At 41.5% G+C, this 20,429-nt stretch overlaps 1 protein-coding gene across 1 annotated transcript in view; it reads right to left on the bottom strand.

Moving 5' to 3' along the window:
* The window catches only part of trpm7 (transient receptor potential cation channel, subfamily M, member 7), a 53,473-nt gene extending 33,591 nt beyond the window's left edge, over positions 1–19,882 (bottom strand). The window contains exons 1-11 of the mRNA XM_020619931.1: positions 19,865–19,882; positions 12,759–12,838; positions 10,572–10,610; positions 9,394–9,601; positions 8,911–9,124; positions 5,626–5,750; positions 5,277–5,448; positions 3,226–3,400; positions 2,668–2,791; positions 2,372–2,444; positions 1,827–1,927 (exon numbers count right to left, since the gene is read on the bottom strand). Of these exons, the coding sequence (XP_020475587.1) occupies positions 1,827–1,927; positions 2,372–2,444; positions 2,668–2,791; positions 3,226–3,400; positions 5,277–5,448; positions 5,626–5,750; positions 8,911–9,124; positions 9,394–9,601; positions 10,572–10,610; positions 12,759–12,838; positions 19,865–19,882 (1,329 nt within the window). The remainder of the gene's footprint in view (positions 1–1,826; positions 1,928–2,371; positions 2,445–2,667; positions 2,792–3,225; positions 3,401–5,276; positions 5,449–5,625; positions 5,751–8,910; positions 9,125–9,393; positions 9,602–10,571; positions 10,611–12,758; positions 12,839–19,864) is intronic.
* Between the last annotated feature and the right edge of the window lie 547 nt (positions 19,883–20,429).

Genomic DNA, 20,429 nt, shown 5'->3' with positions numbered 1-20,429 from the left:
ATGATTCCTCTGTAGAACTGTATCAGCAGCTCCTGGGGCAGGTTGAACTTCCTGAGCTGGTGCAGGAAGTACATCCTCTGCTGTGCCTTCTTGGTGATGGTCCTGATGTTGGACGTCCACTTCAGGTCCTGGGAGATAGTGGAGCCCAGGAACTTGTAGGACTTTACTGCTGATACAGTTCTGCCACGTGTGGTAAGTGGGGGCAAGGTGGGAGGGCTCTTCCTGAAGTCCACTGTCATCTCCACTGTTATGAGCGTGTTCAACTCCAGGTTGTTGTGACTACACCACAGGACCAGCTGCTCAACCTCCCGTCTGTAGGCTGACTCGTCACCGTCTCGGATGAGACCAATGACTGTTGTACCATCAGCAAACTTTAGGAGATTGACAGAGGGGTCCTTCAAGATGCAGTCGTTGGTGTAGAGTGAAAACAGCAGAGGGGAAAGCACACATCCCTGGGGGACACCTGTGCTTATTGTCCGAGTGCAGGATGTGGTTTTCCCCAGTTTCACCTGCTGCTTCCTGTCTGTCAGAAAGCTAGTAATTCACTGAGAGGTGGGGGCAGGCACAGTGAGCTGGGTCAGTTTGGACCCTATAGCCAGTGATGCTTTTCAGGCTCCCCCACACAGATCAGGGGTCATTGGCTGAAACCTGAGCTTTCAGCTTTCCAGAGTAGCTCCTCTTTGCTGCTCTGATCTCCCTTGTCTGTGTGTTCCTGGCCTGGCTGTACAGAGTCCTGTCCCCACACCTGTAAGCCTTCTCTTTGGCATGATAAGAACATAATGCAAGAAGGAGCAATGAAAACAGAATTGCTGAATAACGCATATATCCAAATAAGAATCAAAATCATCTTTAATTGCCAAATATGCATGTTTGAACATACAAGAATTTGACTCCAGTACAGAAGCTCTCAATGTGTTGTAAGGCAACAGGGACAGAAAGTAACAATGAGAATAAAAATAAAAAGTAGGGCAAGAAAAAAATACTCTATACTGTCATTCACACAAGAGCCAGAAGTCCCTGAGTTGAAAAAATAAACATAAGCACTGAGAGCAGCTTATGAAGATTACCGTAATGGGGATCATGTTACTGCCAAGATAAGCAGTTGCAAGAAAAAGTAATGGCACTGTTTGCAATTTCTTGGTTTTCTGCATAAATTGGTCATGAAATGTGGTCTGATCTTCACCACAGTCATAAATTTTAAACAATATTTCTAAGCTGATAAGACATAAAAAACAGTCATGATCATTCATGTCATGTCAGAGCTGCTGTGGAATGACCTCAAGAGAGCCTTCACATCAGACGACATAAGAATATGGCTAAGCTAAAGCAGCTCTGTGAGGAAGACTGGCCCAAAATTCCTTCTGCACGTTGTGCAGGTCTAGTCCACATGTACAGGAAACACTTGCTCAAGGTTATTGCTGCCAAAGGTGGTTCAACCAGTTATTAAAGCACTGTTTCCATGATGTTTCCCAACATCACTTTGTATGTTTAATTGGTGCGTTTAATAAAGTCCTGAAAGATCAGTATTGTTTGTTTGTTTGTGTGACTATGGTGAAGATCAGATCACATTTCATGACAAAATGCAGCAGAAAAGCAGGAAAATGCAAATAACATTTTCTTGCAACTATATCTGAGTCCAATCCTCTGACTCTTCAGACTGAGGATCAGGGTCAGCAAAGACTCTGAGGTTGTTTGGGGCAGCAACACTGGTTTGGAGGGAATGATGAGCTAAGCAAACATCCCTGGTAGCTGTGGCTCTCTCTCTCCCTCTCTCACACACACACACACACACACTTATAAACAAACACACAGAGACATAAACATACCAGGAGCTGCTGTTCATACATAAACACATGGTTCTTGGCAATGTCTACACGGTTCCATGCCAGAGTCAGGACCAGCTGTTCGAAAGCAGATGCATTCGTACCTGAAATACACACAAATGGATATTAATTCCCACACAAGTAAAGACTTGTTTCCTGTTAGCCAGCTAGCAGGACAAGAGGAGCCTGTTATAGAGCAGTAAGAAATGCTGAGGTGAATGTCTAGTAATGTCCAACTTTTGCACAGAGAAGGAGGGATAAGCCTGAGAGACATCCAGCTCAGTGACTGACAGTACTGGAGTAAGAAGACCCTGTGAATGTCAGCAACATAATCGCAAGAACACCAAGAGAAGGGCACATGGGGGACTCTGTTCTCAAAGCATATCCATATCACATTGAAAACATTACAGCCTTGAAATCTCAACCTCTCAGTACCAACAACCTTAGGCTATGAACAAACTGCATCAACGTCACGTGACTTTTACTCCGAGTTTCTCGATTAAAGAATCTGGGTGGGGGGAAGGTTCAGAGAGACGTCCTCTACTAACCTTGGAGTAAAGCCCTCAGAATGGCTACGTCAATGTCCTGATGCTCCTCGGAGCTGATGTGAAACACAGTGATCTGTTTTCCAAGAAACAAATTTGTTATCTTGTTCTTAAAGACATTATCCAGAGGTTCAAAGAGTCTGTAAAAACAGTCCCATCAGCAGCTGATGTGAGTGATGTCAGTAGTTGCATCTGCAATCACTGTCTCACTGAAATTATATAATTTGCATATGATTGATAAAAGGGTTTTAAAAAGCAACTAAAATATGCGATTAAAAAGTGAATGTGCATGACTGTACCAGTTCTTTACTCTTCATGCACTCCATCAGAGTCTGAAAGAGATGAATGGCATCATTCTGGCTGAAGTTGAAGGTTTTCTTGATGGTTGCGATGATGTCGGTCTCCACTCCATCAGGAAGACCGCTGCAGCAGAAGTACAGTACAACACAGTTACAGTCACACTGCTCACATACACACGGTTATAAAATGCTCAATAGGTGCTTTATAATGGTTTAAACTCTGGCACGTGTCCTGTATAAAAGTCCTTCAGTAACTCCTCAATGATTACTCTGAAGTTTGTCTGTGTAACAACATTACAACCTAAATGTTCTGTACACATCATGTTTTGTGTTGTTGTTGACAGTGGTTTCATCTTTGTGGTAATTCTGACAAGACAAAGTCATAAACATAAAGCAGAAAAGTAACACAGATCAAATAATCGCTTTCCTCTGAGGGAGGCATAAAAAAACAACACTAAAAGGGTAACAGGAAAGATTTATCTTTACCACACCAGCCACAACACTCATTTTCTTTCCCCGCCCACCCCTGTCCACCGTGGTTATTTGTATTTGTCCTACCCTCCCTCCTCGGTCTGCTTGTGGACGTAGGCCAGTATGTCAGCGGCCCGGCCGGTCCCCTCGCACACCACCACTGGGACAGGAGGGTTTTCCTGAAGGTACTCCAGCACAGTCAGGATCACATTGGGACCCCCCTCTAAGATCAGGGCCACAACGGGAACACCCTGACCGATACCTACAACAAAAAGAGATGAAGAGCCTGATTAAACTTCAGGTTTACATGGCAGTATTCCCCACAGCTCCGGTCTCATTCACCTAATACAGCACCACCCAAGTGACAGTTTGTGAGGGGCTGAGATGATAAAGCCCGACTCACTGTTATCACATAGTTCCCACCAGACAAAGACTCTCCATAATGATTACACCCTGGGCTTCACATCTGTCTGAAGGATGTGCCCTGGTATATGTCAACTGAATTACTGTGTACTGTACAACACCACTAAAACTCTATTACATAAAACTTGACTGGTGAAACGTCTTCCCAAAATCCTAATTTGGATTTTTTTTTTTAAATAGACTGAGTATTTTAGAATGAGATTAAGAACATGATATGACTTTTAGAAAGGTGAAGTCTTAAACATCCTAACTGCATCTGACATCATCTGAAGCAACTTACAGTATAATAAACTAGGGGTGTGAAGATACACTTAGCTCACGAGACGAGATGATATTTTAACATTTCTTTTAATCTTCATTGATGAAATACGTGACTGCAAAGTCTTTCGACCGAAAGCCACAAAATTCAAACAATGCAGGTGTATCATATGCAGTAAAAGACAGAACAAGCACTGTAAAATGTTTTGCCACAAACTGACTGGCTTCTCTCCTGTGTGATTTCACCCGAGTCTCTTCAGACCTTTTTACTGTGCATGAACCGAGCATGAGCTTCTAACTTCTAACTGAAGCTGTGTGTGACCTTCTAACTGAATTCCTTTCTACAAATTGAACATAAAAAAAGTGACAGGGGCGTCTTCTATGCTAATTTCCCCCTCACACCCCGTCATGCCGGCTGCTGCTCTGGTTCTCTTATGTATTGATGTCGTGAGACAGCTTTTCATCTCAATGATAAATATCGTCACATCCCTATAATAAACACTAAGGTTATCAGTTATCTGCAGTATTGTGGGATTCAAATCTTGCTAACAAATTATTTTCCATAACATGTGCCTGGGCAAAGTTAATGTGATTAATGGAACGATGATTTTTTTTCCCCCCATAAAATCATGTTCACCTTAAAGTCGGCACAAACTGGTGGCAAGAGAGAAGAAGCCTGTCATCCATATTACTTCAATTTAATGCAATTAACTGAAACACTGTTTGGTGTAAGCTGATCATTGTAACTGTGCTGGAAAATAATGAAAAGATGTTTTTAATTTGCTGTGTGCACAGACATTTTATTTTAAATGAGTCACCCTAAAATTTGCATATATACTACTAAGTAATAACACTCTATAATAATTAATTGTCCTTGCCTCGACTCAACAGTTACGTGAGGAGTCAAACATGTGAGAAGAATTGTTTCCGAGTACTGGTCAATTTTTAACATGTCAGGAAACTTAAAAGTGAAAATATTATGATGAATGCACATCATTAGCAAGTACTTAAGAGAACGCAACACAGAGTTTAAGCCTAGTCTTCCTTGTCAGAAGAGGACACTGTGTTAGCTTTGGTTTCATTCACAGACAAAACTGATCTGAAATGAACAACACAATCTTTGTAATATTTACTTTAAGGCCATCGACAAAGTAACCGCAAAGAATAATCCTTAAGACAAAAATAAACTCAAGCAGGCAAAGGGTTTTTTACGTTAAGGACTTCAGTAATTTAATGGGCCAAGTGTGGGATCAACTAGGAGTCAGTGATGAAGACGCCCAGATACTTTGGTTGTAGAGACAAACAGTGTCACTGCATTATCTCAGAAGATGAGATAGAAGAAGATGAACCCCAACCTGTTTCTGCAGATGTAAAGTGACTGTGTATAGTCACGTTTCTCCAGAATCCAAACAAAAGAAATTGTTGTACTGAGAGAAACCTTTAACTGGCTTTCTTACGTGCATGTATTCTTTGGAGGTTGATGTGCTTCTCCAGGTCCCGCCGCAGTTGGACCTCAGCGCCGTACTTGCCCACCGTCCCGTCGTCCACCAGGAGGAAGTGGGAATGCACGCTGTTAAGAACGTTTAGTTTGCTCAGAGGGTTCAGTAACGTCTGATACGGGGCGACAATCTGCAGTGTGGAAATCAGAAGCCAGGAACAGGGAAGAGGACAGATGAGTGGGGAAAATGGGGAAAAGACTCTGAACCTTAAAACAATCCAAACTATGATTAAACGCTGCTGTCATGAAAAAAGATAATCAATTCCCGATAATCAGTTACAAATGAGACTGTGTGAGCTGTGTCTTACATCTCTGCCGATGAGATCGTTCCTGTTTTCAATGACTCCCCAGGGCGCAATCCCAATAGTGCAAATTTTCTTAGATGATTTTGAACAGTGCTCTTTGAGAGCATCACCCACGTGCTTGGCCGCACCTTTGGAAAGATACAAGAGTCAGTCCATAAAGTTTTATGTAAAAAAACAAACAAACACTGACTGCTTAACTTATCTATTTGGTAGCCTAGACCAATGACCAGTAAAAGTGTGTTAGATACCCTAGATCCCATTAGCCATGTATAAGAAATAGTCAAAACACCAGAGCATCAGTGACCGATATGTGCCAATGGGGAAAGTCCACAATAAGCGTCTTGGAGAGGTTTGTGAACCACATTCTTCAGCTAATGGATCTCATGGATTCAGCAGTAATTTGTGAGCCAGGAGACCATCCCAACCAGCCAGGATGCCACAGAGGCATTAAAAGTAATCACTGGTCTGGGTAACTGACCCTGTGAGTAATGATTTAAACACTATGATCAGACCACACAAACTTAACACCGTTCTGCGGCTGCAGACACACCTGGGCCACGACACACTGCCAAATGACATGCTCATAGCCTGATATTATGACTTCTGCTACATCAGCGCATCATACTGTTTTTGCAGGTTTGTGTACAAAGTAAATGTTGGTGTTCTTTTGGAGTAATCTTAACATTTGTAAAACGAGCAGAGGTGCAAAGTAGAAGTTATTTAGCTGCAATGTACTCAGTTATGCCATTACCAATTTTGTTTTGTACAGGTTTCATTACACCCAGTTTTCTGTGGCACATTTCTTTCCAAAGATCTAAACATTATTTCCTTCATGGTTTGTCCATGATTTGTTTTTGTTTAAACACAGATGCAAAGTTATTGACATGAAGCAGCTAAAACGCAGTGTAGCTGCTATCATCCAACCACAGAGCCGTAGCACAATCACTTTCTGATCTGCAGCTTTAAGCCAATAAGTGCCATCAGTAATGGCAGCATCAGTTTAGATATGAAGATGTAAACAATGCTGAGCAGGTGGGTGTTCTGCACCCATGTATTAAGATGTTGGCAGGATAACTTTGTTACCATTTCCAGATGACCCTGGATTTGTTGGTTCTTCAAAGGTTTCTTGGGGCTTGCCGTCATGGAAACATGTCCATAATCTCAAACCTGCTCCAGAGCACGTTTGTTCACTCGTTTTTTCCATGTAAACAAGATCCCTCTCAGATTTTAGCTGGGTTGAAGCAGGAAGCAACCCACTGACATAAGAGCAACGATAATAAGACACGCGTTTAAAGAAAGTATAGTAGGGTACAGAGAGATCAGCGGGACCCTTTGGTCCATCCCAACCTGTTAATTAAATCAGAAGCCCACCCTTTCAGCCCTGAGGGATAAATTGAATTATTTTTTATAATGAAGTGGATTGTTAGCACCTCATATTAGGGGCTAAACAAAGAAGAGTCTTACCATCACACAGTCAAAAGTGTATTGCATTGTGGCAGTCTTTTTATTATGGTTGGTAATGTGAAAAAATTTAGTCTTACTTGGCTCTGAAAATAATTCCCAAGCTTTCAAAGTCTGCCTTCCGCCTCTGCGCGGAGCGGCAGCTGCCCCGAGCAGCTCTCGCTCTATTTGTTTGTTTTGTTTTTTTTTAGTTTTCTAGGTTTTCTGTGTTGCTTTTTGTGCTATGGCGCTTTCCCGTAAATTTTTTGTGAGTTGGGCTCCTAGGAATACAAGTTTTATTGCGTTTGCATTATGTTTTTATACTTTTTACGAGGTTTTGAGTCTGCCTGGGGAGGTCCCTGTTTGCCAACAGTCGGCAATCAAGACCAGCAATCCTTCCGAGCTCCTTGTGGTGAGCTGTCAGTGATTTTTCATGGGGATGCGAGGTGGTGCGACCGGAGAGGTGGGACTGCGGGGCTGGAGTGAGGCGCTGGGGGAGGAAACGGAGGTATGGGCCATGCTCGCCATCGGTCCGCTCCCCTCTGAGATGAATGGACGAGCTAGCTGAGCTGGCGGAGCTGCAATGGGGGTACAGGAAGAGCAGTCCTCCGTGCTTCAGCGAGAGTCCTGGATCTGTGGTCTGTGGTGACGGTTCTTTACAAATCCCCAGGCCGGCTATGTTGCTATGTGCATGTGCACGCAAAACACGGTGTCTCAGCGGCGGACACAATACCGGCAGGCCCAAATCCCCATCTTGAGGACATTAAACCATGCTTCCCCCCTCTGCCACCCGTCCACACAAAGAGCAATACAACTCTGGGCCTATTGTAGGCTAATGCCTGTTGTTTAGTCTCTGCTGCTGTTCCTGATTCTCTCCAGTGCTGCTTTGCCCTGTTTTTAGTTGCCTTTGATTAGCTTATTTGTGCTGTGTAAAATGTAACCTTCTGATGATGCTACTTTTACAATCCTTGTGCGTATCGGTCCTAATGCTTTGTTGCCTTTATGTCACTTTTTATTTTAAGAATAAGTGTTCTTTGTTACCATGTACCTATGCGCTGCGCAGAGTGGCAGCAAGTTACAGCAGCTGTGTCCTCATTGTGTTCTTTTCCGTGTTTTTATGAAGTTCTGTTCTTATGCGTCTGTTCTTATTATGTTATGTTGGTTGTTCTCCATTGCTGCTGTAACACAGAAATTTCCCCACTGTGGCATCAATAAAGTACCTACTCTTCTTCCTATGTGCTTGAAAAACAAAGGGAATTTCTTCATATTTTAGAATTACAGGTGCATCTCAATAAATTAGAATAGCGTGGAAAAGTCCATTTATTTCAGTAATTCAACTCAAATAGTGAAGCTTTAAGAATGAATTCACAAATTGGCGATGTGACAAAAAATTTAATTTTAGTTCACTGGCTACGCCTTAAAATTCCCAACAACAAATACAAGAAAAAGTAATGGCACTGTTTGCAATTTCCTGGTTTTCTGCAGAATTTGGTGATGAAATGTGGTCTGATCTTCACCAAAGTCGCAAAAATCAATAAACACAATATTTCTAAGCTGATAAAACACAAACAGTCTTTATCGAACACACCCATTAAACATACAAAGTGATGGTGGAAAAAAAGCAATGGCAGGAATGGCCACAGTTACAGGAAGCACTTGCTTCCTGTAACTATGGATTAGACCTGCCCAACATTCAGGAGGGATTTTGCAGAATGCATCTGACACAGACCATCTTATCTCCTATTTTGTACTACATGCGTGAAAGGGCAATAGTGGAAAAAGTCCAGACCAGATTCTGTGGATATTGTCCAGAGTTCATGTATGAAAATGGTCTCTCTGATGACATACCTGTGTTGACCCCTCCAGTGAGAATCCAGGCCCCGGTAGTGACTGCAGCTTTGATGAGGCCCTTGCCCACCACCTGTTTGATGCGAGGGTGGAGCTCAAAGTTCTGAACTCCTCCATGGACAGAGATGAGGATCTTAGGAAGCTCCATATGCCACTCCTTCAGCATCAGCCGCAGGATGTGTTCCGGTGGTGAGTCGTGGGACAAACGAACATACTGCCCATGTTTGCAAGGACACAAGGAAAAGTATGTTCATGTTTACACACACATAAAAAGGAAGTTGGCACCTGGCCAACAGTGTTCCACATAACTATGGATCCACAAAATTAGGTTTGAGTTTGTAATTTTCAAAGATTTGGCTCACATATATGCAATTTAAAAGCAGGATTTTCTATTAAAACGTGAGGATCTCAATACTGTGCATCAGTAATAAACATAAAGGACAGACTTTTCCCATGTCAGTTATCAAGTCTCTGTCCTCCTACCTTGGCTCGGTACGAGTGAGACCCTCCCTGGAAGTTGATGACACCATAGGCGTCAGTGGGACTCGCCTCGGTGTGTTTTTCCACCGACCACTCCTCCAGCTCAGGTACCGACAGGTTGGCATTTTCACCCAGCTTCACATCCGAGTACTTCGTGGCCAAGCTGGCAGTGAAGCCAACATGCTGCCGCACCAGCCGCCCACAGCAGCACCTTCAGGGTGAACACCATCATTATAAGTGCTAGTACAATAAAATACTTAATTCTACAAATTAAATAATATAGTTAACGCTACATTATCATTATATTATACATTAAAGTTAAGCCATTATCCAAAAATTGTTTTCAAAAGCAAAACAAAAATATGGAGGAACAAACAGAGATACAAGAATGCCACACTTCATAAATATGAATATTAGTTTTTTTCTTTAGTTTCAATCTTTTAGCATATATGTAGCCATCAAGTCCACATTTATAACAGTTTCACAGGGTTCTCATTTCAAAGAGAGTTAACTGGAAACTCAGTTTTCCACCAACTCAAGGAGCTAACTTTAGCTTAATTAGCTAGCTAGCGACATCTGACACAATTTTCTGGCGACTGTTGTCGGTCCAGCTGACAAAACTGTCTGTTGCTGGCTTCAAATGAGAAGCCCACTTTTATCTACTGAGGTTGAGACATTATTAAAAAAAATTAAAAATAATTTCAAATTGTAAATTTATCTGTGTCAACTGCAAAATGTGCAGAGCAAGATCAGAAATCAGTATTTCAACATTTGAAACACCCAAAATTACAGTATATCAACATCATGATATTAAAAAGTACACAAACATTTTATCCCAACAACCAATCATTAAGGTCTGCCAAACTTTAAAAATAAAACTGACCTACAGTCTTGTGCCATCACAGTAATATCACTACAATAACCCAACTTACCTTTTTTTTCTAAACTCCTTTAATTACCCCTGTGGAGAAGCTGATTCCTGACACACAAAGCCTGGATGTAAAGTGTTTCCTGAAGAGGCACTGCTGTTCAGTTGAATTTCAGTGGAAAAAAAGAACCTGCCTGCAGGCTTAATGCCACAGTTATGCTCAACACACTGGACAATGTGCGCACAGAGAATAAACCCTTAACACCCTGTCAGCTAACAAAATGAGTCTGACAAAGACCACACAAACACTTACCGGACTAGCTGCTGGCAAATCTGGCATCCTGGAAGACATCTAGAAGGAATTTCACACAGACACATTCAGTCACTGATTTGAAAAGAAATAAATCCAGATCATGTAAATGTGATTGACATATGCTAAGGTATGAAGACAGTTACAATGGGCCGATCTCTCCTAGTGAGGAGGAAGTTCTCAGTAGCCAAAGCTGTTTGGGGACCTTAACAAGGGTCATCTGTCAGCTGGGCAGGCAGCCTGGTTAGACTTGCCTTTAACCAAGACAGAGTTACAAAACCTGCCAAGGGGACACTCACTTTGATCAAGTCACATAACAGGTCTTTGGCCTAGTGGTAAATGGGTTTATGCTCACTAACATTTCTGAATCATCTAGCAGCTGCACACACTGAAGTTAGGGGAGGTAAAGTCAGTGGCAAATGATTGATGTAAAAGAAAACACCGGAAAAAGAGTTGCCCAATATCATTGTGAGTTTACAAGAAGAAAGGAAGGAAACTAAGTTTTTAAAGGTGTAACTAAAAACGGAAATGGTTTACAAATGAACACAAAGACATGGTGACTATCCAGCAGCTGTACCTTCAATTTGGCTGTTTTGTGTGTGCTTCTCTTGCAAACACAGTACATTGTAAATGAGAGGACTATATAAAAAGCCTCAACATCCACATATATGAATACAAATATTTTTTTAGAATTTAAAAATGATAAAATTTATAGTTTAAAAAAAATATTACTGAAACAAATAAATGAGGAACGGGGGGAGGATGAGGACCCTTTACTGTGGTATGCCAAATTGTGGTCAGGTGTGTTGCTTTAATTTTTCTTGAAATGTGTCCAGCATTTGATTAGAGTCCACCTGTGGCAATTTTAAGTGATTGGACATATTCTAAAACGGCACACACCTGTGTGTATGAGGTCCCACAACTCAGACTGCATTAACAGGACATAAAGGAACTCTCTGTAGGTCTCTGTGATCAAACTGTGGTGAAGCATAGGACAGCACAAGGGTATAAAACCATCTGCAAAGCTTTAAATGATCCCAGGAGAACAGTGGCCTCAATAATTGTGTAATGGAAGAAGTTCTGAACCACTGGTACTCTTCCTAGGGGGGCTGTCCAGCCAGACTGTGTAACCAGGTAAGAAGGACCTTGATCAGGGATCAAGAACTCAACAGTTAACTCTAACAGTAGCTCCATACACACTGGTCTGGTCTGATGAGACAAATATTTAACTCTTTGGGCAGAACTTCAAACATCTGTCTAGTGAACAACACAAACTGCTCATCACCTAAAACCATCCCTATTGTGAAGCATGGTGGTGGCACCATCATGGTATGAGGGGCTTCTCAGCAGCAGTGACAGCGACTGTCCTTGAACGGCCCATCCAAAGTCCAGACTTAAACCCCAGAGAACATCTGTAGAGAGCCCTGAAGATGGTAGTTCACAGGCATTTCCTATCTAACCTGAAGGAGATTGGCAGGATCCGTCAGGACGAATGGGCAACTGCCAAAACCAACCGTGCAAAGCTTGTACTTACACAAGAAGCATCAGAGCTATAATTGCTACCAAAGGATCTTCTAGAGGCACCCCGAAAGTTGAGTGGTTTCAGCAGTGCACCATGCACATATGCACATTGTGTGGACGACACTGGCAACTCAAGACTGACTGCAACTTTTACTGCAGGGCTCGCCGCCTCTTTTTTCTCTGCGTCCCCCATTTCCTAGACTGCCTCGCTGTGACTCACTGAGCAATCAAAGGGCTTTCTACAAAGTGCTGAATTAAGGTTCTGAATACTTTCGTATATAAGAAATGTCTGGTTTTGATTTTCAATAAATAAGATTTCTAAAAAATGTTGTCATTATGTGTTACTGAGTGTAAATTAAAGGGGAAACAGCAATTTTGTCATAAAATGTATTTGTCAATTTAAATACAATGCAACAGAGTGTGCAAAAAAGTGAAGGGGTCTGAATACTCTGTGAAGCCACTGTCATATGATACACAGGTTACTCATTGGTCATTCCACCTCTGTAATGCTGTAAATATAGTGACAGACATAAGCATTAAAATTATGTGGAAACTGACTCATTTACTCTTTGCAGACTAGTGGTTAAGGCTTGGGCTTACTTTTACACACCCACCATACAATTACACCTTTGCACCACAGAGCACACTACAGACCATCTCAGCACATACCTGTGGGGGTCTTTTGACACTGGAAGTATGTACACACATTCCCTCTTGGTGAAAGTGCTTTCTATCCAGGGTTTCTGGGACTGTGAACAAAGAGAACAAAAGTTAAGAGCAGTGAAGGGCAACTCGTGTTCATCATGTTTGTTTGAATGAATTCAAGGCGCAAAGTAAATTGTCCTCTGAGAATGTTAAAAACAAGTGTGTGAGCGTCTGTACAAACAGTGCTGACATTATAACCATTGTAGCTTCAGAAAGAACAGTAAAGCTAATTGCTTCAGTCAAAAGAAATTTCTTTGTAAATAAAAAAACTCCAAACACCCTAAAGGGGAAAAGGGTGTTTGTAACCACAATTAATCATATGAAAATCAAACAGATTTAAGTTTAAGTAAATAAAAACTAAAAATTCAACATAATATATACTGTATATATGACAACTGCAATTCTGGAGACATCAGCTACAGTTGTCTCTCGGTGCTGTAAGCTGCAATAAAATAATGTCGTTCTAAATCACAGTGTTATCAAAGCTTGGACTTAGTGCATGTCACAGGAATTTTCAATTAAAGCCTCATTCCTCACTATTCCCCCAGAACAGTTCAGACGGACCCACAAGAGATTAGCAACATTAATCCCTCTCAGCACAGAGAAGGAAACTTGCAAACACCATCACCTGCTTTACGCTAAAGCTTTTCAACTTTTCATAAAACACAAACAACAGTATTAAGACAACCAGTGCAACATATGTTTAGAACCAGGCATTTACCCAACTCGTCATTCTCTGCTGGAGCTGGGTTAAAATGATCCTCACCAGTCAGTGTTTGTATGTAGATAAATAGAAAGGTAAGTGAAAATTGCTGTTACTGTTATCCCAAGTTCCATATCTGGAATTTAATGTATCAATTTATTTCTGAAAATACCCAGAAAGAAATCTCTGTTGCCCAGAGTCCCAAACATAGCGCCTCAGGTTCTTGGCAGTCTATGACAAATGGTAATTTTTTCAAAAACATATTAAAAATAAAAAATAAAAAACATGTCACCCACTGCTTGACCAGTGACACCAAGTCTCTGAGGTTGTACCTGGATGTCGTCCTCTTCATCTCTGTGTTTAAGAGCTTTGTACAGGAACATACCAAGGCTCCTTCATGCATCTCCTGGACAAACCACAGTCACCACCGCATCCCCTGGGCACTGGATCATCAGCAACCAATCACTATACTCTCAGTCTCCGTGTGTCTGAAGATCTCCAAGCAATTTCCATACAGTGCTCAGTCTACAACACCGCTGTTACCATACAGATCCGGCCTGAGTTAAAAGTTAAGCGGTCAGCAAGAAGCTGCAGCCATCAAACTCCGTTCACTGTTAATCTGTAAAAAGCCACTGAGGGGGCAGATGAATGCGTCTGAGACCAACTAGATATTATACCTACGCTGGGGGAAAAGAGATGAGGGGGGTGTAAAAGAGGATTAGTGGATAGGCAGTGGCCTCAGTGATATATACCTAGTTGTCTACTGAAGACACACCACCAGCTGTGATTCATTCAGTACACACAAAACCTCTCCCAACAACAGAGACCAAGCACTTTTGCTTTAGGGGGCTGCCTTTATTTTGAAACTAATCTTCAGAATAATGAGAGCAGTAACATTATGTTTTACCAGACTGGCCAGTAAAGCTCTTTTCACATATGGATGCCACAGCATGGATTCACATATCTGTGTAAGGCAATGGTTTAGGTCTTTTGGGAAATATTTTTACACTGGGTCTGTCCACACATCATAAGCAATTTTGACAGATTCCAATTTTTTCTAGTCTCACACACTGCTGGAGAACACTGGTAACTTGCCATTATGTCAAATCTCAGAAAGGTGGTTTAAAGAATGTAATTCAGACCCAACTTTAGCATCTAAATGGTTTTTAGACTGACCTATGATTCCCACCACTGACACCAGGTTTTGTGTCTTTCATTTTGCTGAAATTTTATCCTACACACAATGAACACGCCTGTAAGTTTAAATGGGGCCTGGATGATGATTGTGATGGTTTATGCAGGTCTAAATTATTATCTCTGTAGTGGAAACAATCATCACTTTCAATACAGATAAGCTTCGTCTTTAACTCCTGAGTTAACCACAGTATAGGAAAACTTTCAATTAACAAAACTACTTATTTACAGGTGAAAACAAAGGTTACTGCACTTGCAAGGTTGGTAACAGCCCCTAACTGCACATATGCACAGCTATAATTTCAAAATAAATTAATTCTTTGAGAAAATGTATTTTCTTAAAAAAAAAAAAAGTTCAACATCTTGCAAAATGTGCTTATTTATTTTTTACACAAAGTTAGAGGAGAAGATCACATTATATTAGTCCCTTTAACATGAGGCTAGAGCCGGGAGACATTATCTTAGCTTAGCATAACTGGAAATGGGGAAACAATGAGCCTGGATCTTCAAAAAAATCCACCTAACAGCACCACAAAAGCTGTAAAACCTGTTGACAGAGCTAGGCTAGCCATTTCCCATCAGCTAACCATCACCTGGCTCCATGCATTAGGCTGGTTTAATCTTTTCATCAAATTCACTGCAAGAAAGCAAATGCGCATAATGTAAATCCCAAAAGGTTGAACTATTCCTTTAATTTTCTGTATTGGAGGCAGGCATTAGCTTTCAAAACCAACAGTCTGATGAACATCTGACAAGTCTACATCTTGTACCGCATCATTTCCTTAGTACTAAATGGTACACTACACTTGGTTTTGTACAGTATAATACCGAAATAATCAACACTACAACAATGAAGATGTGAACATAGTGTACACTTTATAATACTGTTTAATGACAATACAGCCAGTGACATAGCAGGCTGATTAACATGGGTTTGATTTTGGGGTGCCAGATAGTGAGTACTCATTAAGCAATATACATAAAAACTACTGGTACAGCTCCACGTGTTAAGTTCATACAACTTACAGTACTTTATGGCCCACTTATGCTATCAACTTATACTGCCTTTGAATGATACTACAGGTCACTGAGTCTTCACCTAGTGACAGATGTGTGACACACCCTGCAACTGCACTGTGGAAGAGTGCTTTCAGCAAAAGTGCTGAAGTTATCTCGATCCAATAAAGTGTTAATAAGGCAGATGAAGCAAGACTGTGCTCTTCTAACCTGTAACCATGGCACCTGAGAATGTCAGACAAGAAAAGACTTGAACGTTTTGGAGCCCCTGCCAAAAGCACACATACACTCACTTCCCACATCCTCGCTCCCTCCCTCATTCTCTCTGACGTCTATCTTTGAGCTCCAGGTTTTATGATTCCTCTGTTCATTCGGGAAATATAAGCCCACCCCTTTTCTAGTTGCTCAGCTGAACAATGTCCAAATGCTCTGAGTTTCTTTAAGAGTAAACATGCAAGTTTGTGCGGGCACATTTATCTGCACCAACCTCGGTTTGTGGGAGTGAATGCATTTGTATGGAGAAATAAAGTTCACATACTGTTACTCTATCTTCCCACTGTCAGCAACCAACCCACAAAAACACACAATGTGAACTCAGAAAGCTTTCCAGCTGAGCTCTTTCTTGCCCCTCCTTTTTCTTCCCAACAATGTATTAAGGCTGACCGGTCAACTCATCATTCCCCTGGATCTGCCTGACGTAACACAGGGTGAGATAACATCTGGTTTGACATCTCTGTTACCCATTAGAAAGAGTGGAGGCTATGAGGTCAGTGCTTTAGTGTGAGAGGCAGCCAACAGAGCAGTGACTCTCAAAACAAGCAGAAAAAAAAAAACTAAATAAATGAGCCGTTTTATTTTTTTCCACTGACCTTTGTTTAAATTGGTATCTAAGGCTATGTTTAGACAATATGCTGAAGTGAGTTAAATCAATTTTTTTTTTTACTGAGAACTGATCTTTTTTCAGATGTGTGACCAAACCAAATCAGAATTTTCCAAATCAGATCTGGGTCATGTGGTCCTAGATCTGATTCATTTCTAATCTCTAAAGCCCCTTTTCCACTGTCTGGTACTGGCTTGACTCGACTCGCCTCATTTATTTTTCCATCAGTCAAATGTTGGGGATAGTATCTGGTACCTGGTACTATTTTTGCTATCACCTCCATCGAGGATCCAAGCGAGCAGAGGTGATACCAAATGGTGACATGTAAACACTGCAGACTAGCGATTGCCAGAGATATTGTGTCATTAACGTGCAGGACGTCCTGAAACAAAGAAAGCACCATTTTAAAAGGCAACGTTATTTAACGTTAACTGTTACTTCACTGTACGAACTCAAAACAGCCATATACCGAGAATCGAGAACAACATACCTTCGATGTCCTCCGCTGTTACTATGTCAGCTGCCGACGACATTACAGCAGTGTAATGCAGTGTTGCTATGACAACCAGCTACACTAAGAGGGAGCCATCTGCAGTGGAAAACCAAGCACCCGTTGGCAAAAGCGAGTAGAGTTGAGTTGAGCCGGTACCAGGCAATGGAAAAGGGGCTTAACTATGCAATCACTGTCAAAATAGTCAGATCAGAAATCATGTGGTTTTTTTTTTTTTTTTGTCTCCTGCTTCTGCGCATATTGCCCGTCATCATCATTCAGTGTCAGCCACTCACACGGAGATTTAAAAAAAAAAAAGGACAGGACATTTGACTTTGGTTCAACATTTATACAGAAGTTCCTGGTCAAGCCAAACTAGAAGGAACACAAATGACAGCTATTTTTGTGTGCACGCAACAACTCGCATTTCAGTTAAATCTGCACACGCATGGCCGTTTAGGAACTCAGTAGTGTTCACACCGGAGCTGGATACATGTCACATGAATGTGAACCATGAACAGAAAAGGGTTAGATCTGACAAAAAGATCAGAACTGAGCTGCAATGTGAACGTAGCGAAAGTGCACTAGCATTGTTTCTATTATTTTATATAATGTAGATTAATACATAAAAAAATATGTATGAAATGATCTAGTAAGCAAAAATAAATAATTATAGCTCATATTATAGATTTCTCAAAACCAGCTTGCTGAGAGAATGTCACAAGCGTGCAAAGCTGTTATCAGAACAACCAGTGGATACTTTAAAGAACTGAAATTTTAAAACATATTGCTTTTTTTTTATACATTATAGTTTTGAACATCAGTTCCTCCTCCATTTTCTTTGTTGTCTGTCAGGTTCTCTACAATTGGACGCATCGCGGTGTCATCACAGAGTGCTGTGCCCAAGTTAAACTTTTTTTTTCCAGCTCAGCGCACAGAGACGGCACGTGTGACCTTGTGCTGCGCTCAGCTCGGGGCAGCACAGATATTTTCTTGCGCCATGCAACACACAGAAATGAATTAGTTCGATAGCAGAGCGCAGCGCCCACAGTGTCCTACCTGAAAGCCCCTTTAGTGTTAAATCAATTCAGCATTCCTACTGGCAGTGAGTGCAAACAAAATAAAAGCCCGTAAAGGTGTGTAGTTCTTGGGAGAGTTTCCCAGTGGTGTAATCCCTAAAACTAAGTCCCTAGAACTGTTTGGTCTGAAAGTGCCTTATCTTTTTGATGGCTCAAAGTTGGATCAAAACCCAGACCAGCCTTATCAATTTCAATCCTTGCCCCAGGTTGGCTGTTCTGTGATCTAAGCCTATAAAACAATATTAAATGGAAGGAAAGAGCTCATTATAACCTTTAGATAAGATTCTTGGAAGGCTGCCAACAGAAGTAAAATTTGTTCATACAGTCATGAGACTAAAGTGTGACAACTTTCACACTTGTGCCCCCAGGGCATAGCTCTGGGGCACTGTATAGCACGGGCTCTGAGCAGCTGAGTAACGCAAAGCATGTGAGGACTTTTCCTCTCAACATCTGGCACTCATGGTTATGTGAGCCTATGATAACTCAGGTTCAAACTGTCCAAGGTTAGGAGATACTCTAGCAGCAAGGACAATGTCAAGTTGCTCCTTCGAAACCTTTCTGCTTAAAGAACAAAGTGATGGACTACTACCAAAGTAGAAACATGCATGTCTCTCATTGCACATATTATACAATAACTGCAACATAAACACAAGATCTGCCGTTATGATGAGTACTCCCTCCAATAACCTTTATGTGGCTATAAGCACATGGAAACAGTGGAAAGCATAAGGTTAGGGGCAACATGACTCCATTCACAAAAATAACTAACCGAAACTGTGACCAGTTTTTTTAGAAACCCGGGAGCAGGGCCAGAGGAAACACTTCAGTCATCTTCAAAGGGGTTTCTGTGTGTGATGCAAACCGATTAGACCTCAGAGAGGCCTGTCACAGTCACTCTGCAGACTGAAACAGGCAAGCATCCCCACACACTCCATACACAAACACACTCTAGTAGGGCTAGAGTCTATTCTGGAGCAAACAAAGTGATGCAAGAGTATTTTTTTTTCCAGCTCACAAGGCCCTAAAGCCTCAGCTGATGACCACTACAACCATCCACCATTACACAAAAGTCTGTAACTTGTAATAATAAAGCTCTATTAGGCTACCAATTGGTGATAGAGATCAAATTGTATCAGCTACTCTGAAGAACCAGCATTAGTTCAATGGGGGGGGGGGCATGATCAATAGTGAGACCAATACTGTAATGGGAGATTTGATATAATCTGTGCCTTAAGTAATGACTTTTTCCTCATCTTGCAGGCAATACAGATGCCATCCACTAAATAAATCTGTTTGCTTTGAGCTAATAAATGCCACAGTGTGCCCATTACAGTGCCAACAATCTAAACTTGGGTTTACAGCATGATGATATAAACCTGTCTAAGGTCAGATATTTGCCAAACTGTTTATACTGTGGCAACCTCTCCTTTCAATATTTCATGGTGTTGCAAATGTATGAGCAGGGCTGCTACTGTATAAGGCAAGAGTAAAATGAATTGCCACAAAATGTACTACACACAATATAAAATTCCATATGATGAAATAAATTTTCATGGACCATGACAGAAAATGGTGACCATGTCTCTTAATCTGAGCTATCACATGAACATGAACAACGTGTTTGTCGCGAAGATGATGGAACATGACAAGTTAGTCAGACAAATGCTGAGGCAAATCTTCAGCAGGCCTGAAACATTTAACTCTCACCAAATAGCTAACGGCCATGCGTGGGCGTTCAGAGGTCCAGTAGAGGTCTGAGATAATAAATACACTACTTCACCATAACTTTACTTTTCCCAACGCTGTTAGAGAAAAGCACTCCGCTAAGCGGACTTGGCAACCCATCGAGGTGGAACCGACTTGTTACTGGCAATGACATATGAGACAGCTGCCAGTGCAATGTGTCTTAAACAAGTGCTAGATGCTCTGAAATGCACTTATTTATCTGTTCAGCATCTGAATGACAGGCTGCCTGATGAAGAGAAGCGCTGTTTTGCTCTTTTGGCACTGAAAACCGGTGCTAACATCAGCCAGCTACCGTAGCTAGTTAGCTTAGGTTAAGTGCCTAACAGCGCTAGCGAGCTAGCTATTTAGCCTGCTAACATTACGCCTTGTGTGATTTGGGGTATTTCTTTCTAGACGCTGTGTCACCGTATACACAGTACTTATTACGTCCGAGTCATTGTTTTAGCTGACAGTCACCAGACACAGCAAACACCACCGGTACATCGGCTGGGTGTCTGACAAACAGGAGGCAGCATGCACGGGGGGA

This window comes from Monopterus albus, unplaced genomic scaffold, assembly GCF_001952655.1.
Source record: "Monopterus albus unplaced genomic scaffold, M_albus_1.0 scaffold228.1, whole genome shotgun sequence".
NCBI classification, from domain to species: Eukaryota; Metazoa; Chordata; class Actinopteri; order Synbranchiformes; family Synbranchidae; genus Monopterus; species Monopterus albus.
The sequence above is the reverse complement of the archived record's forward strand: the minus strand, read 5'-3'. Positions and strand labels throughout refer to the sequence as shown.